This window comes from Haliaeetus albicilla, chromosome 3 (assembly GCF_947461875.1).
Source record: "Haliaeetus albicilla chromosome 3, bHalAlb1.1, whole genome shotgun sequence".
NCBI classification, from domain to species: Eukaryota; Metazoa; Chordata; class Aves; order Accipitriformes; family Accipitridae; genus Haliaeetus; species Haliaeetus albicilla.
Genome location: NC_091485.1, coordinates 74,394,782 through 74,421,683, shown reverse-complemented (window position 1 = coordinate 74,421,683; position 26,902 = coordinate 74,394,782). Strand labels below are relative to the sequence as shown.

General features: G+C 41.1%; 1 protein-coding gene across 7 annotated transcripts in view; it reads left to right on the top strand.

Annotated features, from left to right (window-relative positions):
* Window positions 1–26,902, top strand: part of TSNARE1 (t-SNARE domain containing 1) — a 482,633-nt gene that overhangs the window by 301,974 nt on the left and 153,757 nt on the right. For 2 of the 7 annotated variants that reach the window (XM_069780153.1, XM_069780154.1), the window contains exon 14: window positions 823–905. The exons of the other annotated variants lie outside the window; for them this stretch is intronic. In XM_069780153.1, the coding sequence (XP_069636254.1) occupies window positions 823–905 (83 nt within the window). The remainder of the gene's footprint in view (window positions 1–822; window positions 906–26,902) is intronic. 7 annotated transcript variants of the gene reach the window in all.

Genomic DNA, 26,902 nt, shown 5'->3' with positions numbered 1-26,902 from the left:
GCTTTCTAAGCACCGCTCTGGAGTCAAAGTGAATACTTGTCTTTGGTGGAAGCAGGGAGCTGCCAGCTGCAACATGTAGCTGATAATCTTTCTTTTTTAGTCGCATTTTGATTCCTCATGGTTCCTCCAGCTTCCCCCCACATCATACCTAGCAATCTAGGGTGAGATTCTTCTCCCTTAATTTTAGGTACAGGCAATGTGTCTCAATCTGAGCCATCTGTACAGACCTCCCTTGCAGCTTGGAAATGTCATCCAGGAGTTTAGGTTGTGATTTGTCTAATATGATCAGCAGCAGGCAGCTACTGTAGAGTGGGATGAATTGCACACTATGGACTTGCTCTCTGATGATGGTGATAGTGCCCGAGGTGACTTGCTTAAGTACAGACACCTGGGGATGGTCAATAACCCACAAGTACTCAGATGAAACTTATCCCTGAGCTCTAATAATGAGATAATTTTAGATACAGTCTGCTATGCCCTTTCTGTAATTTAACTCTCATCTAGTCCATTTACCAGTCTTGACCTTCTTTCTTTTGAATTCTCTGTCAGTCTTCCCATTGGTTTCAGTGGGAATGGGATGAGTTGCTGACCTCCGTCCTGTCTGGGGACACATGGAGAGCTGTCAGTCATACTGCCTCTGACTGATGGGTTAGGTATTCATCAAAATGGGTGATGTTCCTAATTCCCTGTAGTACTACAGCTTGCAAACAAGAGGCTGCTGATGTCTTTATGCCCATGAGTAAATTGCTGAATTGCTGTTGGTATAAAGTCTTTGTTTTAGGTTTGTACCCTGTAATTATCTTCTATTATCTTAATTTGCAGATAGTATTGAAGCCAACATTGAGACTGCATCTTCTAATGTAGAATCAGCCAATGAGCAGTTGGCAAAAGCCAGTCAGCACCAAGTAAGTGGGTCTAAAAAACCCTATGGATACATTCAGTAATAGTATTTAAAATAAAGAGAACACTTGGCGGCTGTGAACCACATGGCACATGGGCTGCATTGGATTTGTGCTACCTGGAAAGATGATAAAGCATACTCTAAGTAAGAGCTAAACTTTTTTCTTATATATATGATGAAATTACTGTAGCATTGACAATTTGCATTACAGTAGTCATTAAGAGATCTGCATATTAAAGACACATTTCCCAGTAGGAAACTCAACAATTCACTACTGTTGTTCTTGGAAAGACTTCATAAAAAGTGCATCATTTAAGTGAATATGTGCTTCTTATTGGAGTGTTTCCCTATAATCAGACAACAGTGCTTTTTAAGAACAACTGAGTTGTTGAAAGACTTGATGTGGTTGGTGAATAACAGCTATGGGAATGGCATTCAGCACTTTTTAAAGGCAATTTGAAGGTCAATTTTTTGGTTGTTTTTTTTTCTTTTTCTTCATTGATGCAAGAATAAAACACACACACACACAAAACATTAATCTTTTTGAAAATAGCTTGACCAGAAAGAACTCTTTGATGCTTACAGCTAGTAATTCCTAGGGAGGAAGGTGGTGGGGGAGAGCGAACAAAGAAAAAATTGTTATTGCTTGCATTGTATTAACAGAACAAAAGCTGCTAGTTTCCTTTTTTCCTCAATCATAAATCAGTTTGTTGAAGTCCAAATTGAGTTTCATGTATTTGGAGTCTTGTTATGACAAACTGTAGCTGAGGTCCTCCTTGTTGGTCCTTGGACACAATGAATTCTGAAGGTCCGGGGCAAACTTCGAGACCAAAGGAATAAGAGCCACAGGCATTTTACTCCACTGAAAAGAGTTATGTGATTTTAAAATTATCTACAGCTCATTTTCTGGTGAAACGTACTTTGCCAATTGTGGATAATAAGAACAACTTTTGTAGAACTTTGATGTTGCAGAAACTAAGTGTGGTCTTCAGCTACATTTTGGTTTTAAAGGCACATATATTCAAGGTAATGTGTGTCACCTTGCACGTAATCCTGCATTTGCTTTGAAAATAGCCTGTTGCGGTTTTACTGCATGAAGTCTAAAATGAGACTAGAATAAATTTAATACTTGACAGTAGAGCCGATTGCAAACCTGCAAATGAGTTAATGACAATTTTGGCTAAGAAGGTCAAAGAGTAGTCAGGCAGAAAATGAACGCAGCACAGTGTAAAGGATCTGCTTTCTTCAGCCAGCAGGAGCTGCTGAAACAGCCTGCCCAGTTAGGAGGCCCTTTATTCCTCAGATATGTTGATCAAGATGAAGATATAGCCAGTTTTAGCAATTCAACTGCTGCTAGGGGAAAAATGTGTGCTGACTGGTATTTATGGGAAAACACAGTCTGCCTTGCCCTTGAAACAAGCCTGTATAGACAAATACCACTTCAGAAACTTCTGCTGCCAAAGAAAAAGTGCAATCCAGATCTCCTGTAGAGGACAGGTAGCTATCCTGTACACTACTGGATGAGAATGACTAGACAAGTGCATGCAATCCCAGCTTGCTCTTTGTCACCTCTTTCATGAGGTTCCCTGAGATATGGACAGAAAATGAGGTGAAGTTTTTGTGACTTCGGTTGCTGACCTGCTGTCTGGGGTTTGTCAAATGACATATGATGCCTCCTCTGTTATGTGCCGTGATTATCTGCTCATCTTACATCTGAAAGGATGTTGTCTCTATAATGTGACAAGAAGGTCACATATCCCTCAAGGGCTTTTGTAGGAAGCGATGTTGGTGCCGCTCGCATACATACACCTAATACAGTGCGAGTATAGGCCATCCTTCCAGGTTATATGTGTGGTTTTGGCTGCTTTAGAAATATCTAGGATGGATCTGGGAGAACAATCAGCCAGATGGCTTTGTGGGTGAACTGCTTTCAAGGGAGCTGCCATAGTTTTATACACTTTAAATTCCCTCTGTACTCTTCTGTGCTGCTCAGAGATCAAAAGCACAGACTGTTTTATAAATCTTACTGAGTCATTTTCCTTCTTTTGTTAAACTGCCAATTCATTAATCTGTTTGGCTGTTACCTACAACCTCTAGTACAGTATGATTGTCCTGTAAATGCAGACTGGCTTACATACATTTGTTATTTATTCCTATTTATATGTATATGTGCATGTGTGTGTGTAGTATTTATATGAGTATATCAACAAATATATACATAAATTGAGAAATCAGAAATGTCATCTTTGCTGAAACACTCAAGCTTAAGACCTACCATAGACCTTAATGAACAGATTTCTGTCAGGAATAAAGATTAAGTTACTGAAGATTTAACATAACGTTTGCATATAATGCAATGCAGTCACTTCACCAATACAACTTGGCATACCAGTTCCAACCTGTACATTAACATAACAAAGCATCAGTAAATAGCTTTTCTTTAACTAGTACAAAATAAGGCATTTAAGTTCCCTGAAATGATGGAAATGTTTAAACACATGTAAATATCTTCCTGCTGAGCTCCTTTGCCTGCATTTTAAATTTTGTTAGGTGCTCCTTCATCTTGAGGTGTGCGTGCTAACAGTAGTGTTTTATTACTTTTTGTGAATTCTCATGCCCCCTATCTAAACTCTTCCTCCGCCCACAATCAAACCTCAACAACCACTCCCCCCTCAAAAACTGTAAAACAATAATAAAGAACGTATGAGGGAAATGGATGGTAAGTGATGTAGTGGTGGCCAGTTTTCAGGTTGGACAAGGTTGTGGGGCTCCGTGCAGCCCGCAGCCAGCCCCTGCTCTCAGCCCAGGGAAGGGAGCAGTAGGTGGTTCTGCAAATGATTCTGCTTCCCTCCTCTCTGTCCTCTCCCATCTCCTACCTTATGGACCTGCACATCTTCCCCCTTTTCAATGGACATGTACATGCAGGTAGGTATAACTCTTCGCTGGTCCCCATACAGAGGTGAGATACCAAGCTGCAACCCTTGTGTGTCTCCATCTGACGTGAGGCAGCTTGTCTCAGAAGAAGGGTTGGGCACTGTTCTTCTAAGAGGAAGGATCAGACAGCTCAGGAAAGTAGATGTTTTCAATTTATCATTATGGTCTTGATCTTAGATGCCACAGGAAGTCCCTGAGTCCATGCTGGGTACCATAATTGGCATCCACATTATTGCCTGTAGTCCCTCTTCTCAGCTGTAGACTTCACCCCCTGACAGTAACACTTCCCTGCTTCGCCAAGTAAATTCACTAAGGACTCTGTGGCGGTCAGATATTACAGAGACTCTACGGACCATATAGAAAAATAGCAATACCCATTATGCCTATCCATGATGTAGAAAAAATATATGTCATATTCACTTTATTTCCATAAATTTTTCCCAGCCATTGTAAATCATTGTATATGTTCTGATTTCAGCACTGCTTGATTTATACTGGATGAGAGGTACTTGCTATATCTGTGCTGCAATACAGGATGTGGTAGATGAATTTGTAATTAATCATGAGCAAAAAAGGTATTACATGCCAGAGGCATAAAAGGTTTAGTGGGAGCTGTCAGAGCTTTGGAAAAAATACTTTTTTTTTTTTTTTAAATTATTAGCAGGTTTTTTTCCCCTCATTTTAAATTATTATCATTACAGAATAATTGTTTGCGCTTAAACTTATTTTTACTACAGGTAACAGTTAAGCTTGGCGACTGCATTACCTGTAGGAACATGCAGGGTCAAAATGCAAATGAAAGCATAAATATTGGATATAGATACCAGGAGCAGAGGAACAGAGGCTTGCTCCCATACAAAACCCCTCTTGGTCACAGAAACTTGACAATTTTACTTTCTTGTCCTACTTCTCACTAGAAAATTCAAGTTTAAAAGATGACTGAGAGGCGAACAAGTCTGGCAGAGAGAAGCCAGAAGTAATCTCTTGTAGTAGACTTGCTTTGGTGCCTTTGTTTACTGTGAGGCTCTCAACTCTTGGACCTAAAGCAGAAATGACGACCCTTGCCATTTAATACCAATGGCCCAGATTTGTCTCCTGAAATGTCACTGTCCATGTCCCTAGAGAAAATGATTCAACCCACCTATCTTAAAACACCTATTTTAACATGGGTCAAATTGCTCTCTGGAAAGTAGGGATTTATTGGACCAAATATGTTTGGTGGACACATGTATGTCTGAGTTAAGTGTCTGGACTCCCTTTACATCAACCAGAAGGAGGAATTTCTTCCAGCCCACGCCTTGTCTCATCTCACAGGAGATGTCTGACATAGGTCTGATGGCTGCCTCTCTGGAGAAGTCTGTTCTCTCCTTTGTCTATAAAGTCCAGATGATAGCAATTACATCGCAAACATTTCAAGGGAAAATGAATCCCATCTCTATCACCTACCCCTTTATCGAAAAAAAGGGGAGATCTAGACACCCGATGGTCTCAGTGCCTGCCTTTGAGATTAACTTAAGTGGGCTGAACATCACACAGAGGGGCTGGCTGCAACAAGATGAGCAGTTTTACTTTGCTCAGTTTGTTCATAGCTTCCTGCAGATGGATTGAGAGGAAGAAAAAGAAACAAACGCAGACTCCACGGATACATATTAAACCAGTTACTCTTTTTGACGCAAAGTTTGGCCTAAGTTCAGCTTGGCCACACTGACTGAAGGACTCTGTGTGCTGACTGTTGAAGCTAATTTGTTTTGGAAGAGCTGCTTGTGTTGCTCTGATTAATGCTGGTTGCTTTCCTTCCCTATATCCTCTGTGGAAGTCAAGCTAATTTGGATTCACTGGCATCGCAAAGGCAAGCAACAGTTCAGTGACCCACTTGTGTAGTCTAAGAACAATGAGTTTTTTTCCTGTAAAGAAGCAATTCCTGGGTCTGGCTTTCAGGGATACACAGAGAGGCACTTTGAAGGCTGGAGCGTTAAGGAAAAAAGCCTCATAAATCTGTGACATTTGCAGAGAGATCTTACTGCCTGGGGACCACCAATAAAGGACTGGCTTCAATTTTTGCACAAATAACTTATTGGTATTTTAAAAACAAAGGAAAATTTGAGTTTCAAAAATCACCTTCTCGGAGTCTTTGAAATTTCCTGGCGTGCTAGCCTCTTAAAGCACTTGCTACTTAAATATACTATGATAATGAAGATTGTCTTCTCCTCTTTCCTATGGGTATGCCCTAAGATCCTGACTTACACTGCCATTAAACCTTTTTAAAGCTAATCATTTTAAAACTACAGCGTACAGCCAGTTAGCACCACAATACAATGGGATTGCACCCTAACGTCTCCAGCAGCAGCCACCCAACATGCTGCAAAGCCGTGGTGGACTGGCATGGTTGGAATATCTTGATGCATAAGCAGCTTTGTAGCTACTTAATCTCTTAGGACAAGAAGAGGCTAAATGCTCATAAGGCAGATTCGTGACTTAGATGTAATGACAATCTACTGCTAACTATAAGATGCAACATATACAATCAACCTCATGTTGCTGTTGCTTAGCTGTGTCTGTTGCCAGTGTGAACGTGGCTGAGTTTGCTTCTTCTTTGGGTAATTAGCACTTGGAAGTTTTATTCGAGGGATTATGAAGCTATTCTTTCTTCTGGCGGTTTCTGCCTGTGAAAGTGATGGGAGCTGAATTAAAGCTGCAATAGGAACTCAGAGCTCTGTAAGGACTCCAAGCAAAAGCCATTACTGAAGTGACTGTGTAATTACACGACTGAGCCTTAATCCCCCTCTTCAGTAGCAGAAGGAAACTTTGCCGCCATCCAGAGTCCTCACGATTCCGTGCCGTGATCTTCAGTTAGTAAAAGAAGTCCTCTCCAAATTGTCTGAATCTCTCAAAAAACAATCAATTTCCACTCCCTTTCTACTTGCTGTTTCTCAGTCCGCAGCAACACACTCACCCCAGCTCAGTTGAGAAACCTCTGCCTGGGCTTCCCACTCAGAACTGATTTCTTCAATTTCAAAGCAATTTCTCCTCTATAGCACTTGCTTTCCTTCCACCCCTTCCCTCTCCCATTAAGCCATATCTTTTCATTTTCACTCTCAATTCCAATCTCTCAGTCCTCCTCCGTTGACGCATGGCTGCCAGCAACACTGCAGCCGCAGTCCATTCCCTTATAATGATCACGCTAATTTGTTTGCCCAGATTGCTCAAAATCTACCATATAAGGATGTTTGCTTGTATTGCCTTTCAGATGTGCCCCTGCATGGTCTGTATTGCTACAGAGCCTTGAAGCAACCCTTGCTGCATGCCTGCCTCTACTATCAGGCTCATTTTGTCTTGGCAGTGTGTTGTGGCCAGCGAGCAAGGCTGTCCAGGGCAGTTTTTTGAACAATTAAATTGTTTCGCCCTTTACTTTCCCTCGACAAATAGTCAGCAGCAGCAGCAGCAGGTGGTTGGGATAAAACTTATGCTTGCTTTTTTCCTTGCTCTGCTGGCTCCCTATGAAAGACAGACTGAGTTTTCAGATTTAAGAGTGTTTTATTTTGAAGCAACTTCTGTTTGTGTGTGGTTTTTTACTGTATTTTAATGCAGCCCATTTACAAAACAGCTGCTTACCATAGGAAATGGTGTTCAAGTCAGCGGCAGTCCAAGTGATAGATGAGCTGCGTGAATGCAGCAACTTAACCTCATTGAGGTCTGAGCCATAACATTTATTTAAACCTATCTTTGTTTTCTGTAAATAATGGATCTGTATAATCAAATATTTATTGGGAAAGAGTTTGTTTAGAGCTTTTGGATGTCATGCACTTGGGTGCTCTTGCATGTGAAAGTAAAATCTTTCAGGCTATTTGTAATCACAACTGAACATTTCTTCATTTGTACCATCAAAAAGAGAGAGTTGACTCAGCCAGGTGGTAGCTTAATCTTTCTTTCTTTTATTATAAACCATGCCTAGTAGGATTTTTGGAAGGAAAAAAAAATCTAAAATTGTCTACTGTGAGCTTACTTTTTATTTAAGCACAAATCACTCGAGGAAATGGAAAGGGCAAGAGTGAAGGAGAAGGGAAGGATATGACGGAAGGGTTGGGAGCAAATTTCGTGGTGAGGCATTGTTGATGAAGCTGTTTTGGCTGGTGAAAAGATGAGTGGGTAGGCTGTAGTCTTTACTGATTGTTCACCTTGGTGGTATGCAGCACTGGGACTGTATCGAGATTTGGGAATATCAGTAACATTATGCATGGTGGTCTGGATTCAGTATTTCAAAGGCAAAGATTTTGTACAGGAAAGCTGAACAAGTCTGATCTGTGACAATTCAGAGATGGCAGAAGGAAATCACGTACTGTCTTTTGTTTTTCTATTTAATTTGTTTAACAAAATCTCTTTCCAGGGTACAATTTCATTTTGAGGGGTCAGAGATTTAAAAGCAATTTTCCCTCACTGACAGTGGCATAAACTAGTGAGTTACATTTCTCTTAATGGTCTCATTTAACAGAGGAGTGAATGGAAATCCTTGATTACTGAGTGGAAAACCACACTTAGAGTCATCCTTGTGCTGAGTGGCAGCACATGTAATCAATTGCATTGCCCAAAGGTCAAATCTTTGAGAAATGGTATTAAACTTGCCTCTTAATGACTAGGAATACCAGGAAGTTAGGAATATTAGCACTGGATGTGTATATCTAACCTGGATCCAATGAAAACCAGGAGCAGAAACTAAGTATCCAGGTTTGAGTCCCAGCTGTATAGCCTGAAGCAGTATTACGCTGGGCTGTGAGCTTGTCAGATCTCATCAACTAGCAAAATGGTCAAGCCTGGTCAGTGATCATACTGGAAACCTCCTCTGAAAATCTTCACATGCAGGCAGCAGTGTTTTTCTGTTCACTTTGAGTGACTCCTTTCTAGCACAGGGACACTGTCCAAACAGTGCCACCATTCCTGAGGTATTTCATCAAGTTTCGATAATTAGTGTCAGTAAAGGTGCCACATTGGTTTTCAAAGCCACAGTGAAACTAATAGTTGAACTCCAGTATGGGGATTTATATTCCGATTTATGTGCCTTGATGTTGTACTTAATTCTCATATGCATCGGTTTATAAGCTCATCTTTCCCATAGGGACAGTGTAGGGACCTATAGTCAGTATAGTGTCATCTCATCTGACTTGGTACTTCAAATTTAGGCAGCTAGTCCAAAACAATCTAAGCTTCCTTTGCACATATGTTGTGTTTTAATCCCAGCCAGCAACAAAGCACCATGAAGCTGCTCGCTCACTCCTCAGCCCCCACTGGGATGAGGAGGAGAAAATATAAAGAAAGGCTCGTTGGTCAGGACAAGGACTGGGGGGGATCACTCACCAATTATGGTCACAGGCAAAAAGACAGGCTCAACTTGGGGAAAAAAACCAAAATCAATTCTATTTACAACCGATCAAATCAAAATAAGGATATTAGGAAGTAAAACCCAAATCTTAAAACAGCTTCCCCCCACCCCTCCCTCCTTCCCACCTCAACTCCACTCCCGGTTCTCTCCACCTTCTCCCCCTGGTGGCGGGGAATGGGGGTTGGGGTCAGTTCCTCACACCTTGTCTCTGCTGCTCCTTCCTCCTCAGGGGGAGGAGGACTCTGCACTTGTCCCCTGCTCCACTGTGGGGTCCCTCCTGTGGGAGATATTCCTCCACGAATTGCTCTGGCCTGGGTCCTTTCCCCAGGCTGCAGTCCTTCAGTCCCAGCCTGCTCCAGCGCGGGCTTCCCCATGGAGCGGCAGCCATCTTGTGGGGCATCCACCCCCCTGCTCCGGCATGGGCTTCTCTCTCCCCGGGCTGCAGGGGGGCATCTGCTCCCCCACTCCCCTCCGTGGGCTGGGGGGGGACAGCCTGCTGTCTGGTCTCACCAGGGGCTGCGGGGGCATCAACCTTCTCCCTGCCTTCCTCACTGACCTCAGGATCTGCAGAGGGGTTCCTCTCACATCCCAATCCCCTCACACACTACAGGTTCCCCTCTTAAATCTGTTCTCCCACAGGTGTTACCACTGTCACTGATGGGCTCAGCCTGGGCCAGGGGTGGGTCCAACTTGGAGCTGGGGAAGCTTCTAGCAGCTTCTCACAGGAGCCACCCCTGCAGCCCCTCCCCCGCTACCAAAACCCCACCACACAAACCCAAACCAACATACCTCTGGAAGACAGTTCATTCTGCTTCTCTTAGTTATTGTACCTTAGTCTGTGATGAATAGTGCCCTGGAGGTGAACGTCTTGCCTTCATGCTGAGAGACAAGTACCTTCAAAAAAGCTTTTACCTACTAGGCAGCTAGGGTTTGGGTTTCTTTGCCTAAAAATAAATATTTAGTATCCTTTTGTGCTGAGTAAAGAATCCTGCTGTGTTTCTGGTTTCCACTATGGAATTTTGTTGTTCCCCCCAAAATCACAAGTCACAGCTATGTTTAAATGTTACAGAGAACCTGGGGCTTCTCAGGTGGTCAGAAGTAGCTGAGAACGTAAGTGCTTATTCCCCTACTATGTTTTAATAACAATATTGATCGTGAAGGGAAAACTATATGTAAGGAGAAAGAAGTTACAGAAAATGAAATTGCTTTTATTTCCATTTTGACAAAACCTGGAAGCACTTTAATCAAACATGTTTTCCACATTCCTGAAAGAAATCACAGGCCTGGTAGCATGTATTTGCAGTACAGCTATCAGGTCATGGTCTGGTACTGTCAGAATTGGAGAACAGGAATTGTTAAGTACAACTTATATTCAAGAGGAGAAAAAAGACTGAATTACAGTCTCACTAAATCTGTCTTCAGCAATGTGGAAAGCTCTTAAAGACATTTCAAAATGAGGAATTAAAAGCATGGAGTTCAGTGGAAAGTGGGACAAAATGGGATTTCATTTTACTTTGAAAAAATAATTGCATATCTTTTTTTGTAAGGATAAAGGATTTCCTTAGACAAAGGTGATAAGAAAGATGTGGCTTCCTGGTCTTCAGAGAAACATTTTCTACAATTACATCACATAAGGATTGTCCTTATTTAGAAGATTCATAGGAAAAGAGGTGCTGCTACTAGTCCATAGCTTGTTCTTGTATGGTCAGCTCTCTTTTCTCTTCAGTTTGTTCTATATCACACTCTATTATGAGTTCAGGCTGGGCAGCTCAACCCTGTCTTTGAGAGTACTCAGTCATTCCTATATTCCCTACTGGGCTGGTGTATGTGTGCATACCTGCAATAGTTTGGGGATGATAGGCTTTCTCCTAATTTCCTCACATGGAATATGGTGACTAAGCACAGCTCTCACTGGCTTTTCAGATCAGATGGCACAATGTGAATAGATGTAGGCCTCAGAAAATGTGTTTTCAATGTCTACACCTAGTCCACAATAACCCGATATGTGTTGGTGCTTCCCTAAACAGCTGAAGGTGTAAGCTTGCTTGGGGTTTAGTTTGAACTGAAGACACCTGACTTTATCTGTCTGCTCTCTAGGGACCTAAATCTGATTTGAGTGTCTAAATTCCCATTGTATTTGATGGAGATGGAGGGTACAATTCAGTTGCCCAACACAGGCATCTAGTGCCATTTAAGATGCACTTGGGAATCCCAAACAGACATGTAAGGCTGACAGATATGAGGAACTACAGGAAACCCACAGCCTTCTGGGCTGCCAGCTGGAGGTCACCTCAGATGATACTGGATGCTTGTGTGTGGGCAACTGAATTGCCAACTCAATGCAGTCAGCAGAGTCTGGCAAAAGATTCAGCTGACCTCCCAGTAAATGTGTACTTCAGAGCTGATTCACTTCCTAGACTTAATGGAGGGAGTTGAGTGATTCTGCCATGACTATAATAAGAGCTTAGACATCAAAGTATGTGTGTGGATGTGTAGCACATCAGGTGTGGATACATACAGCCAAACTGGTGAGATATGGACTTGATAAGTGGGAAAAAGCTTGGGTAGAAAATTGACTGAACTGTCAGGCTTAAAGGGATGGAACTGGGCATGTCTGGCACAGGGCAACCCACGGCCTCTTCCTGCAGAGGCCACTCCTGCCAACACCTGGACATGGACATGCAATACATAGTTATATGCTAATAGTTGTGCAGAAGTTTGAAAAAAAAAAAAAGAAAGAAAAAAATAGTGCTAAATATTATACATCACATTTTTATTGGACTCTAATATCAAGCAAGCCAATTTTTTTCATTACGTTTGATAGTTAGAAAGCATCAGGAGAACTGATTTTACCTCTTGGCTATTGATCGTAATGCAACCAACATGACTTGCTAGTGAGATAATCTTAAAGCGAAAATCTTATAATTGCCTTTTTTTCTTTTTATGTCAAAGCTGGGGCATAACTTAAGTTAAAAATCAGTGACTTAGATGTATTTGCAATCTTCTCAAACATAACAGGTATTTTGGACACAGATTGTCTGACAGAGACAGCTTTCTGTAGATTTTTGTCATCTAACAGAAGACCAAAGTTTGGGTTACAGACTCCCTATGGACCCTCTGGTCAACAACAGAGACTGGAAACTACAGAGATCCAAATCTTTGTAGGCTGTTAAAACAGCGTAAATTGGAAAACATTCAACTGGGCCTTGCACTTGTAGTTTTGTAGGAAATTAATTATTTCATTGGGTTTGGTGCAGTTGCTTCCTTTTTTGCACTATGTTCAGGCTAAGAGAGGAATGTACCTCAAGTCCATTGATTCACCCTATGAAACCTATGAAGAACCGGAAACATAAATGGCCAGATGAGACATAGATCCTACATATTCATTAGGTCCTAGTGCTTTTGTGAGAGTTGAACCTGTTTGCTACAGGATAAAATTACTTCATGGACAAAATACTCTTTTTTTGGAAGTGGTCCTGTCCAATAAATCACTCAAACACTGTTAGGCAGCCATAAATCCAGGCAGTCCTGTCAAGTAAGCTAGATATCAGTTCTGTCTTAGGCACTCCAACAGTTTCTTTATCATTACTGTTGTTTGTATTTCTTGATAGACAAATCACTAGCCAACAAATTCTACAGGCTTAGTTCCTACCTTACAGTTAACACTGATGTAATGAAAAATTACATCAGTGATCTCAGTGCAATTAAACTAATCTAAAAATGTATGAGATCAAGGTTGCACTTGAAAAGTCTTATTATCATTATAGGTAAATGGGGAGAAGCTTCTTTCAGACACTCACCCAAATGAAAATCTTCTGCCAGTAAGTTTTGTTTTCCTTGGGAGCATATGAAAAGTTGAATACGGAAAATACACTTTGCCTGGTTCTGCTCAGACTTCCTGCAGCACGAGCCTTTTGATTTCTATTTGAATTGTTTCAGTGTGAGTAGAAAATCTAACCCTGGGCTTGTTTTAACCTCTAAAGTTGCTCCTCAGGTAGTATAAATGTGTGCAGTGGTCTGGAATTGAGATTTGCACACCAGGTAGGAAACGTCCCTTTTTCTACTACAGTTACAACCTAGTAGTATCAGTTGTCATAGCTTATCTTCTTATTCATAGTCTATGGAGGCCATCAACAATTAACATCAGCATCAGCGTATGTATTTCTATATTCCTGTGTACTGTTTCTAAGTAATCTTTTGTCAACATCAGGAAACCACATCTATTTCATTACATTATTTCTAGGTTCTGGTGAGAATCCATCATCAAAGTGTCTTCTCCTATTTTATCTGTTCACAAAAGGAACTGATTTAAATTGGTGGATGGCTTCTCCCTTGCCAGGGAGAAGAGCAACCTTAGCTCTGACAGAATTTAAAATTGTGTTGTCAGAAGTGAATAAAACCCATGCAAGTTTCTACAGAATAGGTAAGTTTGTGGAGGGACTCTGCAACATTCTCTAGAAGATGTAGTGCTTGGGGAGCACCATCCAGGAACTCAGAAGTTTCTCTTTCCATAAGGAGAGGCAGACAAGGAAAAGGTGATGGAGAAATTTGCTTGCCAGGGAGATCAATAGATGATACTGTGCAGGTGGAGATTGAGAACTCGTTTGGCTGGACAGGTGGAGGCTACTAAAGAGGTTGAGGTCCTGCTGGCAGTAGTGGAAGACAAGTGGTGGTAGTAAGGATGCAGATGCTTAGAATGATGCCCTAACTACAGCTTTGGAGCTTGGCTCAGGTAAAGACCCGGAACAGTCCCAATCATCCCTTCTACGCATCAGCAGTCAAGCAAGGGCTATAAAGAAGGGGAGGTGATGACTCTTTCTTGGTAAAGTCATCTCTAAAGGAGGTAGAAAACTGTCCAATGCAATGTTAGACTACTAATGACAGCCTTATGGCTGACAGTTTACCATCCAACCGTTACATACAATATCAATTCCTGGTCTGTTACAGGACGTCATATAAGGCAAGGATGTCTCTTTTACATGTATTCTCTAAGTTATTTGAAAAGCATTAGTTCTGCAAAGAAAAAGAGAATCATACACAGATGGAAGGAGTTTTTAAGCTCCAGAATTTTATCACCACAGCATGTCAAATGAAGAAGGTGCTCCAAAGGCAAAGAAAGCCCTCTAGTGCATAGTATAAAACATTAACAGGCATTTGTATTCACAAAAAGCCCGAGGAGAAACAAAGCTCCCAAATGCTTTTCCTACATTCACAAGTATGGTGGCAAAGAAAGCACTGCTGCTTGAGTGCTGTACTGGCAGGGACTTCTCGATGTGTTGCTAAAACATAGAGAGCTCATGTTCTGATACTGGGATCGCTGCCATGGGCAAGGAGAAGAAAGTGCCTTGTTGCACACGAATGCCTTTGAAGACAACTCTGATGTCTGTGCCAGCTGAGATGGATGTGTTAGGAGCTAGGGGTGCCACAGACTAGTTTTGTTTTCCTCCTCTCTTCCTCCTCACATACTCAATCTTTTAAGAGGTGGTCATGCCAAACTACCCAGCAACTCAAGCGTGATGCTTCCAAGTTTCAGAAGCAAGCGCTCGATGCCCACGTCCAGTCAAGCACTTTCATACCCTCTCTTGGTACCAACATCAGAGCTCTCCTTGGTCCAACAGAAGCTCATCCTGGAGGACTCAGTGGAACAGAAAAGGCCAGCAAATGATGTGGAGTCCCTTGAGTAGACATTGAGGAGGCTGGTGAGTTCCTGGCCCTCATGCGGGGAGACAATTTCAGTGCAAGGCTGCACTACTGCTGTCCAAATGCCTTCCTAGAGAGGTACTGGGGAGACTGTGGAGCAGAATGGGATTAAGGTCTTCTGTGCAATGATCTTAGAAGACTAGGAAACACCTAAAGGAACCATGCCCTCTTCATAAACCACAACTTCATTATTACATTTTTTTAAGATGACTCTTCAGAAAAAAAAAAATTATACAGTGGGTCAAAAATTCATTATTTTTTTTTATGTCAGAATAAATACTGCAATAGCTCCATTTTTAGTGGGTCCATTTTGTGTATATTCTCCATAGCTTGCTTTTTTTGCCTAGTGAGTGACAATGTATCATTCTTTTTTTATAGACAACAGTGCTGTCCATTTATGAGAAACAATTCTTGCATCAGTACTTTTTACTGTAGAAGACATTTTTCTTACATAGATCTGAAACATATAAAAAAGTATAATAAACTCTGTTCGTATCTATCTTTACTCTTTAGAGTCTATCCCAGTGGATATTACTCTTTTCCTGAAACATTTTTTTTTAAAGAGTTTAAAGAAAAGGAAATCATCTGTAACTTCAGGCTTTCACTGATGTCAAAGGCACACTTCTCATTGCCATTAATGGAAGTAGAATAGAGCTCTATCCACCATGCAGGTCATATTTGCTGATTTAATAGTACTGGGGAGAATTCATGAACATGCAGGTAAGTTTATTTTTTCCTAAGCAGAGAAATCTTAAATTCTACTCATAGTCTCCAAGCTTTCCCAGACTGTCTCCCCAGTTGTGCCTTTAAAAGATAAAGAGTATATTATTGAATATTTAGGAGTATAAGGATGTAATAACAACTGATTTCAGCTATGACCAATGTAATAAAAAATGCCATGATCACATTTTTCTTTATGTTCCAGTTTCTTTGACCTAAAAGGAATACGAATGCCATGTATTCATATAACTGAATATACCTTGCTGTCTTCCTTCTTCCTTATTACTGGGAAAGTATGCAATGCGTATATCCTGAAGACTCGGAAACCACAGACCAAATGGTACCCTCCTGCCTTTATTTTTAAATCCCATGTTTCCAAGGCATTCTGTCATCTTGATGTTATGTGGGCTGAACCATTGTCTGGAGGTGCCTGTTGCTCTCTGTTGCTTTTGGAGGGAGTGTAGGACAGGTGGCTTCCTGTTCTGAGCTCTTGAATTAGACATCTGAAGTTCAGGACGATAAGTCTGAAGACAAATGCTTCTGAGAAAGGTGTAAGAAACCTTCAAGAAGACAGAAGTGTAGTACCATGAAATTCCTTCTAGTTACTTTCATTTCAGGTTCAAAGACTTAGGTTTCTCTTTTCTTCCAGCTCTTCCTCAGTAATATTGATGGACATGTAACCATGCAGCCACCGACATAAAGCAAAAACTATGCTCACTTCTTGTTCCAAATCAACTCAACAATATCCTGCCCAATAATATGATGCATAACAAGTATTTTTTGTTATTTTTTTCTCTTAATACATTAACTTTCTGCTTCAGCATACTCTTTTATTTTGTGTTAAACTTTTTTTTCCTATTTTATTTTACTGTGTTATCTGCACAATCTAATCTGAGGGATTGAGAGCCTGCTGATACTGAGCAATGTTTCTCTCTGTCCGTGCCAGATGTAGACAGATCTAAAACTAGTGAAGAAATGATTGAAGTTAATTTTTCTGGTGACTATTAACATAGCTCAATTACCCATGTTATATTTGTGTAAAATGAAGGGTCAAGACTGAAAATCAAAATTGGTCTATTGCTGCTTGGCAAATGACTGCATGTTAGCTCTGAGCAGAATCACCAAGCGTGCACTCAGCTTTCAGCAATGCAGGGTCACACATCTTAACCATGTTTTCTTACATCTTAAGCAAAAGAAAATCCAAGTACTGTGTATCTTTGTGACAAGCAGAGGACGTGAAGAGAGACTTCATTGTAGCTCAGCTGATGCATGGAATAGGAGTCATCTCGGCTAACTTTGGGTGTATCCAAATTAGGAATCCATCACTGAGTGTGTTGTCTAGGTGCTCTACATATTCACTAGAGATCTAGGAAGTATTATGGTTCATGTATATGTCTACTCAAAGATGGGATCAATGATGCCATGGACTCCCACTGACTGTGAGGCCTGTTACAGTCTCAAACATGGCCTGTGCCGTATCGCTCGCGTCCATGTGAATGTGTCAGATACCGCAGGGCATCTCATATGCAGATGCTTGTGTTTAGGTAGCTGGATTACGAGCCACACTTAGGTGGACAGATCTCATCGCAGGGCAGTTTCTTATGCCTCGTCATTGTTTGAGTCTGAGTTCTTACTTCAGTGATAGGTGGTGCCTGGGTTGACACCATATGCTTTAGATTCCTTAAAAATCATTCTTTAATGTGGCTTTAGTGTGAGTCTTCATCACATTAGACTAGGACAATTTAATCTGCTGTCTGGTGTTGGGCACTCATTTTGAGACATGGGCCCGTTACTGAGAGTTTACGGGAAAGCAGCAGGAGTGATCTGAGAGCTTGCAAGCCTGACTGCAGAGGAGAGATTACAAAAAGAGTTGGTTAAGCTAAAAAAGAGAAGATGGAGGTGAAGATAACAGTCTCTTGGTACACAAAAGTCTGCTGCAAAGAGGAAAAGAATAGTCATTGCTTTTTTGTTTATTACAGATGGGAAGAACAAGAAGTAATGGACTTAAACTGCAGCAAGAAAGAATCAGGGTAGATATTAAGAAAAGCTGTCTAATGATAAGGAAATTGAAATACTTTCTGGGGAGATTTTAGAGTCTCCTGCACTGGATATCTGTTACAGTATCTAGTGAAACATATTTCAGGAATGATGTTTGTATAATTGCTTTTACTGTTGCCTGTCAGATCACACTGCAAGGTGCAATGTAAACAGGACATGTTCATATTGTATCACAAACCATCATTATTTAATCAGAAAATGTTTCAGCCATGAATCATTCTTTGATTTTCATTCTCATCCTCTCCTCCTCCCCTGCCTCCTCCCCTCAAAAAAAGTGTGTTCCTCTTAGGCACCTGCTTTAGGGACCAAAATCACTGATTTAATTTGACAGAGGCGGTGAGACTCGGCATTTTCTGTCAACTTTGGTTAGAACTGCTGCTGGGTACAAATCCCATAAATCACTTTGCTTTATCCAAATATTTTCTACCTGGCTTTCAAGTGTCCTGCACTTGGTTTGCAATCACCATTTGTTCTCCAAATTATTTCTACAAAAGAGGAGTCAATAAAATTATAGCGTGTGTCCTCAACAGTGCTTTGAATGAGGTAGTTGAACCATACAGGCAGTGAAGGTGAGGTATGTGGGAGCTGGGTTGGCATTGCACTCTCCTTGAACAGTAATAGATGATCATCACACTTCACTTTAACAAGCTGCTGGATTTCTGAGTCCTGGTTATGCCTGATTAGCATCAGGACTGGAAATAAGGAGGATTTGTAGGAAGAGGGAAAATTAGTGTGCTGGTAGAATTCAGGAGGGAATGAGGAAGAATTCAAGAGGGAATTTTGTTCATCATACTGATGAATAAAATAATGCCGGGGCTGTCCTGTGGATCCAAGGCCTGGTCATGTCTCCATGGTTAAATTGTAGAATCATAGAATAGTTTGGATTGGAATGACCCTTTAAAGGTCATCTAGTCCAACCCCCCTGCAATGAGCAGGGACATCTTCCATGCAGAAAGAAGGTGACATCATCCAAACAGTCCAGTAGGAATGGTCGCTGGCATGCGCTACGCTGGACCTGGGTCATTCTTTGGGAGAACAGGACAAAGCTGCATCAAAAAGCATGCATGGGTGATGGAGAGCCAACACTTGTGCCTACGCCTCATCCCTCTTTGAGTTATGAGTATAGAGGTAGCTGCTTTGTGCCAAAGTTTGTACAGGAGCCTGAGTGCACCGACACTATGTGCCTATCTTCCCCTTGCCCCAGGGGTTTGGCTGACCGTGATTTAGGCCAGCTCTGATACACACCACCCTCTATCCTTGGATTACACTGCTGTGAGAAAGGCCTGTGAGATGCCACCATGGGAGCAGCACCCATTTGCTTGGGAGATACAATGAAGCTCAGTCCTTTGCTCTTGGTCCCTGCCTGAGCTATGCTGTAGGTCTGCCCTGCCTGGCCACGTACCATGCTGAACCTGACCCAACTCACTGGCTTGACTTTCTGGTTTGGCCTTGGATCTGCCTTATTTCTACTGATGTATCTGGAGGTCACTGCCCCGTTGGCTGACCTGATTACTGTCACTAGACCTGCTGTGCTCTTGCATGGGTGCTGTGGGACTGAGCCCTTGTTGGTGAGGGTGCTGCCCCAGCTCACCTTGCCTGTCACCCTCTCTCCTGGCTTGCCCTCCCCAGGACAGCAGCTTGCTCTTGCAGCTCCCTGACAACTTAAGGGTCTCTAATAAAATAAAAATTCTCCTAGGGATGCATAAACTTCATTTGCGCTTGGAATTATTTTTAAGAAAACTGAGCCCAATGTTCACAGGGATGGAAATATATCAGTGCAGTTCACCAGCTATGGCAGTTGTGCTGTAAGTCACAAGATACCTAAATTTTATTCTTGATGGTCCATTCAGAGATTAACTTTGTGTGCTCCTTGGGGTCTTGTTTGATTCAGTGCATTTTTTTTTTTCCTGGTTTGCTTTTTTGGGATGTATTTATAAACAGAAAGGACATTTTTTTGACCCATAGATTTTGAAATAGTTGCAGTGCGGTCAGTAAGGATATGGCATAGTTATTTTAATACTGATGTTACTTTTGTATGGCCTTAAAGGAATTCTTGATTTGATAAGACAGGGGTTTTTTTCAGTGCTAAAAGAGATAATAGAGTCAGCATGAAGAGGTGACTGAGGCACTACTTGGACGCTTAGGCTTTGATAGAGACTAATCCCAAATAACACATGGAAACAAGTCTTTTCCACCATGATCATAAAGGTGATGGTCATTAATTGGCTGTAAATCCCTATAAATGGCAACTAGAATTCACAGGTTTTAGGAATAGATACAGTGGAGGACAGAGAAGGGGAGGAATGACATACTTCTGTATCTGCCTGGAAAGTCATTTTAGAGAGAAAAAGAATGCTGAACATAGGTACTGGTTACACAAAGCCAAATTGTGCTGGCAGGGAGGACGTTAAATTCTGGGTATCTTACTTAGAGAGGGTTTAAACATAGCAGAGGATCAGCAGCATGCAATAAACTAAGACCTGAAAGTCCAAGGATTTAGAAATGAGAGCAGCATGCCCAAGACCAGGCAGCAGATTGATCTGTGCAGTAGGAAATGAGACCACAGAGCAATACAAAGCAGCAGAAGGAGGTGAGAGGCAAAGTCTAGCAGATCAGGGCCTACATTTTTTTAAATTTCCATTTCTCTTTAATTACTTGGAGTACTTTCTAGCATGTGGCGAAAGAGCCACAAAGTCAGATTCTGCTCATTGTCATGAACCTGAAGAATCATCATGGAATTCGGCCAGAAAAAATCTGGAATAAAGAGAGCAGAATATGTCCCACACTCTGACAATGCTGCTTCTGGACCAGGTGAGGGATGCTTTCTGCTTTCTCACCCTCCAAACTATTGCCTTGCTGAAAAAAGCTGTAGTGAAATGCCTGCAGTGTCTGCTGGCTATGGCACGCTGTGTTGCACAGCATCCTGCTGCATCAATAACCATTACCATATACACCCAGTGGCTACCAGGAATTAGGTTACTTCTGCAACATGTATCTCCAGTCTTCTTCAGCAGCGTTGCTTTCAGTGACAGGCACTGTGGGTATTGTTTTAGTGCTTTACTCCGACCTCCCTTGCATTTTAGCATCGAAAGATAATTGGGATTGAACAATAGAAAGAGATTGTTGAATGATTGTTCTCAAACAGATCATAAAATTCTGGTGTACGTGCTTTGTTTGCAGAAGTGGACAAAATGTTGACCACCATGTAGCCACCCACAGATGGCTCTTCAGTGAGAAATAAGCATAAACTTGTAAGGCAAAACTTTGCCTCATGACTGGGGTTTTTCTGGTCCATCTTCTAAATACAGTTCCAATGCCTAAAGACCTGGTAAGGAGTCAGCAGCTGTTTCTCATAATAATTCAAAATGGATCATTTCAGATCTACTGGTGGAGAGCAGTAAAAGAAGGACTCATCTCCAGAAGGTGGAAAGGAAGACATATTTTTGACTCAGTGCTCTGTCTTCCCGCCTCTTCTTCTTCTTCTTCTTCTTCTTCTATTATTACTGTTTTAATAATGTAGCCAATCTTCTTTCCCTTTGGGTTTGTCATTTCCCCATAATGGACTGATTGCCATCGGGACATGTAGATAGGGATTTTCAAATACACGCTGCGGTCATGTCACCTCCTCTCTTACATCTACATAGAAGGAGAGGAGGAGCAATAAAACCCTTGAAGGGTTCTGACTGAGCCTGGATTCATCCCACTGAGAGCCAAGATAGCCACAGATACCTTGACATCACCAACCTCTTATATGGGAAGGGTGGGGAGGGATATGTCAGGGGTAGAGTAGCATCAGGAAACAACCTGAGTAGCTGTACAGCCTGCAAAATCTCGGTAGCTTTGACTGTAACTACACAACAGACAAAAATACGATGTAGAAGTGCTTCAGCACAACTACCCAAAGCACCCTACCCCCTGCGGCAGAGTTCTCGTTGGAGGTTCATTAAGTCTGCCAACACAATGAGTAAATTTGCTTGCAGTTAAGTTGCACCCTGCTGCAGCTGAGCTGGCTCTGGCTTGACACCTAGCTAACAAAATGTACCAGGATACTAGTACTGGAAAGCACCATCAGATGTCAACCTGGTAAAAGCTGCAGATCAATTAAGCTCTGCTGAATCTAGCTGTGGCAGTGTAATACATTACTGTTCCCAGCGTAGATGTCCCCACTGGCAGTGACTGCTGGCAGAGCAGAGTCTGCAGGAGGAAACGGATAAATGGATGTCTACACCCCAAAGGTGGCAGGTGGTGGGAAGTTCATACCACTCCTGTGTTGCCATGGATTGTCCATGCTGGATGTGACTGGCAGTCAAGACAGAGCACTTTCAACCCAAACCAAAATTTACTTTAATTTCATTTCTCTCAGTTTCCTTTCAGTCACTGAGAACATTTAATTTCGAACTTTCTGAGAGAGTTTGGGAAAAGAAAAAAAAAAAAAAATGAAGGCTTAATCAGTCATTGTTGTATTGGATTTGTTGTCTACATGCATTCAGAAGGCATCCAGACAATATATAGTTTTCTTAATATATCTGTCATTAGCTCTAAATCTCAGAAGAAGCATTGGGCCACCTTATACACTTCAGATTCGAGAAAGGTAAAAGCTTTATTCACATCTCATAAATATGCATGTATGCTCTGTTTGTTCTGCAGCCAATTGAGGAGGACTGTGTTGCAAAGCCCATCACCCATCCCACCAACATCTAGGAAAACCCTAGGTCACTTCAAGCTGGGAATGGTTCAGCATTACCCAAGTATATTAGTTCGTATCACTCTTTTCATTTTAGCTAGTTCGATTTGATTTTCTCTGTGTTTCAAAGAAAAAGATGAGAATTTTATATACTCCCTGTGAAAATTATTCTTCATTCCTCTCTGGCAGCCTGATCAATTGCTTGAATGGCTTTTTGAGAGTGTTTTTTGTGAAGCATTAAATATTCCCTGCCATGATGTTAGTCTAATACTACTTGGTTTGACTTCACTAACTAATAAAACAAATGTCTCTTTTTACGGACTTTTTTTGTGTATATAAGCAATTAACCTGTCTCCCTGGACCATATTTTCCTCCAGTCTTTTCCTAAGCCTTCCATCTGTAGTAGATTTTGTTCACCAAACCTTTTCATAAGTGTGGGTGGCCCGCTCCAAACTCATTTGTTTACATACAAAGCAAGTCAATCTGTGACCCTTTGACGCTCAGAAAGAAAGCAGAAGAAAGAAGCAAGTCCATCATGCCAGTTTTGTATGAAGGCAGCAGATGCAGAAAGAACAGCGTCGTGGCATGGGACACTGTCCCACCACATACACCGTGTGAAATAGGATTGGTTGTTGATGCACAGACGTGGGCAGATTAAAGCAGTGTGGTAGATAATCTTACCCAAATCTGAAATCACTATACCACACAAATGTTGGATTATGTTGTATTTCTTGCATTGCTATTATTGTTGTAAGTCAAGAGCTGTTTCCTTAAAGGTTTAGCCATCCCTATCATCTCCAGGATAGGGGAGGAGAGGATGACAGACTAGTAGCTCTTCCTTTATTTGAGCAGACTTTTGCCTCTGCTAAGCTGTCAACACTTTTAGGCTGCCTAAAATGAACAAATATATTCAATTCCTTTATGGAATTCTCTTTTCTGGACAAATGCATGAAAATCCAGTGAGATTCATGTATACACATCCATGACTAGAGTATGCCCTGTGGGGAAGATGTCTTCATGACCTCAGCTGGTGAGTATCCAGTACCCAGAAGCACTGAGTATGAGGTAGCCCTTGTAATTCTTCTTCTGCTTTCACAGCAGCAAATGCTGCTCTTGACAACAAGCCAATCTTCCATTGAAGCTCACTCCTGTTTGTTTGTTTTATTTTTTTCTTCTCCTCCATAGCATTCTTCATCAGAGCACATCAGTGATTCATTTAAAATTTTTCATTCCCAGGTCTGTGAGGTCTCTTGGGCTGAAATTATATATAGCTTTATTTCTCACTCTTTTCTTTCTTTTTTTTTTTTGTGGTGGTTTTTTTTTTTCCTCAACCAAACAGAAAATTGCTTTTCAGGGTGAAAAGCTGCCTACCCCTTGTGCTTTTACTCTCAAATCTACCTCAAACTGAGGAATGAACGTGACGAATCAATGGCAAAATGTGTCTTTTTGAAACACTTAGGAAGAAGGAAGTTCCTTGATACCATTTCATCACTTAAGCTGTTTTTCTCACATTCACAATCAACATCTCCTGTTCTTTCTTTACTGAAGTTCCATAAATGTTTACCTCATATTCAGGGAGAGTTCAGGGGTGGTAATGTGAAAGTCAACATGTCTCACCTTTGAAATCCCATTCTTAATTTGACAGGAAAGTGCAATTCAGGAGCTTCCAGTCCTCCATACAGTCATGAAAAATTAAGGACATCCTTTACCAAACAATGTCCAGAGTGCCAAACTGAATTAGAAATGGAAGAAGTGTTTTCTGTGGACGTGGGGTGTTTTCTGGGTCTTAGTGAACAAAGGATTAATCCAGGCTGAATTATTTCCTCTCCTTGCACAGTTGCCTCATTTTTTTCGTAGTCCAAAATTCAGCAATGAGTTTTGCAAATAAAGCGACAAGATAATCTACATTTTCCCCTGACATCATCCCGAGTGTTTCACTGAGCAAAACAGGCAGCTGCCTCCTCTTCTTTAAGCTGCTGCCCCTTCAGCCCACCAACACCAATCGTTGTCACAGCCGTGATTTTGGCTTATCAAGGCTGGGTTTTGAGCGTCAGCAAATCTTCCTTCTTTTTTCTGGGGAGAGGGACACACAACCCCTCTCTTCACAAACAGGAAAACATAAAAATTTCACAGTGCTTTTTGGCAGACCGAACACAAGCCTGTTTGGACATTTCCTGAAAATTATTCCTCTGCTTGCTTTGCAGCCTCCAAACAGAAGAACATTGATGGTTTGGTGTTTTTTTCCCCTAAACGAAGAAATCTGGCCTTGTGACCTATCCTACCTATACCCTTATTCTGCATTTCTAAATCCTTTAGGCCAAAATTGTGAAAATTATGAAAGAACCTAATTCCTGATGGATTAAGTGGGACAGAAAGATTGTACTACCAGTGCAAAACTTGATGTCATATCTAGTATGCTAAAGGGTGGTGCCGCAGGGAGAATTTCCTTTGAGTAAAGCAGCTTGAAACATAGCCTAATTGAAATACAAGTTTCTTTAATTGCATTAATCAGGCACTTAATAGGATTAAAACAATTGCTCTTTTCTCTTTTATCCTGCAACTCAGTTCTTTCCTCACACAAATTGCATATTTGTATCTGCTTATTTGCATTTACAATCATATCTAAAAACCAAACTCTGACTATTTCCAGCTAAGCTCACCTCCCAACAAAGAAAGGTCCAGAAAAGGCAAGCTTCGGAAAGATTTCCTTCTCTTTATTTGAAGAGGTGTTTGCTGTTGTGTGCCCAGATGTAGTGACCAAGCCAGATTACAGATGGTTTCTATAATTATATTTACAGCAGAACAAAGGTAACGTTTGGTCCCAGGTTTCCCAGTTTCAATCTGGAATAAATCCAAGTACCAAGGATACTTTGTTCATTTGCTTTGTGTTGCTCCTTTTTTTCCTGTTGATAGTGGATTTTTGGAGGAAAAGGTGTCTGAAGAAAGAGGAGGAGGTTTAAGTTACTGTTTCACTGTAACAAATTCAGCTTCAACTTCCTCCACTGTAAAGCTGGACTAAGTGCTGAAATCAGTACTTACTCCAACTGTATCTTCAGGGCAGTGAAAGCAGAACTTCACCTATTGTGACTAGCAACAGCCACCCTCCAAAAGTGCTTACACTTTTAATTTTCAGGTGCAACAGATTAAATTATAAGGAACTGTATTTCATTAAAGGCTACAACAGGCCTTTAACAACTCAGAACTCCCCTGAAGGTAGTATTCTTGCAAATGTCATTGAGTTGATCAGATTTTTATAAATTTGTGCTTTCGTGGCATTATGTACCATCCCTGCTGTGCTTCTGAGAACTGCAAATTCAATTGTTGATTTTTTTCTCCTTTAAAAGCAGAGTGCTGGTTTTCTGTCAAGCGTCTTTAGATCTATGTGCCTTTGTGCTCCTGGTCTCACATACAGTAGTTGGATGTTTCTATTATATGCTAACATTAATGCAAAAAAGGAAAATGACCTTGAACAAAAAATTAAATCAGTATGTTCTTTCACAATAATTATAAGGGTAGGGTGGAAAGGAAATGTCTGAGCTATTGCAAAATGTTTAAAGGAAAAAGAGATCATTCCAAGTAAAATGTAAATGTATTGTACGTCATTTTTCAACTTTATATCACACCAGCCTGACAATTACATATATAGGTATAGCTATATTTCCTTAAACACTCCTTATAACTGCGTAGGTATGAAATAATCTGAATGAAGTCACTGTTTCTTTGAAAGTTTTGTTTCTCATTCATTCTGTACTTGGGTATCAATAACCCCTCTATCCAGAATGGGTGACATCTTCTAAGGCCATGAATAGCTGTAAGGAGAAAGGTTTATTCTTTTATTCCAGGCACTGTGGTGGGCCACCTAACAGTGTCAGAGTACATCAACATATTGGTGGCTTTCATTCTGAGAACAAGAAAAAAGAAAATACTATTTCTCCCATCACAGAGTCAGAAAACTGGCATGCAAAGGTGAGGTTCACCTAAGCTTATTTTTTTGTAGAGGCAGAATAGGGTTAACCTGGCTAAAACCAGACATACTCAGGTAAGTGTCTCCATCTGAAATAGTTACCTATTCTTGTTTTTTAATCAGGGGAGAGAAACAGGCATATTCACAGCAAAATTTGTGGGACATCAGTGCAACAAAACATGGGAGTGATATTTATTTTAAACAAAATTGATCTCAGTGATGCATTCTCACTGATACTCACTGTCTCATAGATTTTGCTCACACTCACACACCCACATATCATAATCCATATAACCATAATACCATAATCACCGAGACGTGTGCGTCAAGTAGTATGACCAGGATGACTTTCATGGGGCAGGACAAACAGCACTACCCCAATTCCTTGCTGTGTCTCATATTCCTCAACCAAACTTTCAGACAGTCTTTTTTGGTATAAAGACACATTCACTGGTCTTTATCACTTTAAATGTTTTCCGTTGTGTCCTTGGTAATCAGTGTATGCCATTTCTGTAATCCATCCTCTAATGTTTTCTCTGGTACTTTCAACCACAGAAATTTCCATTC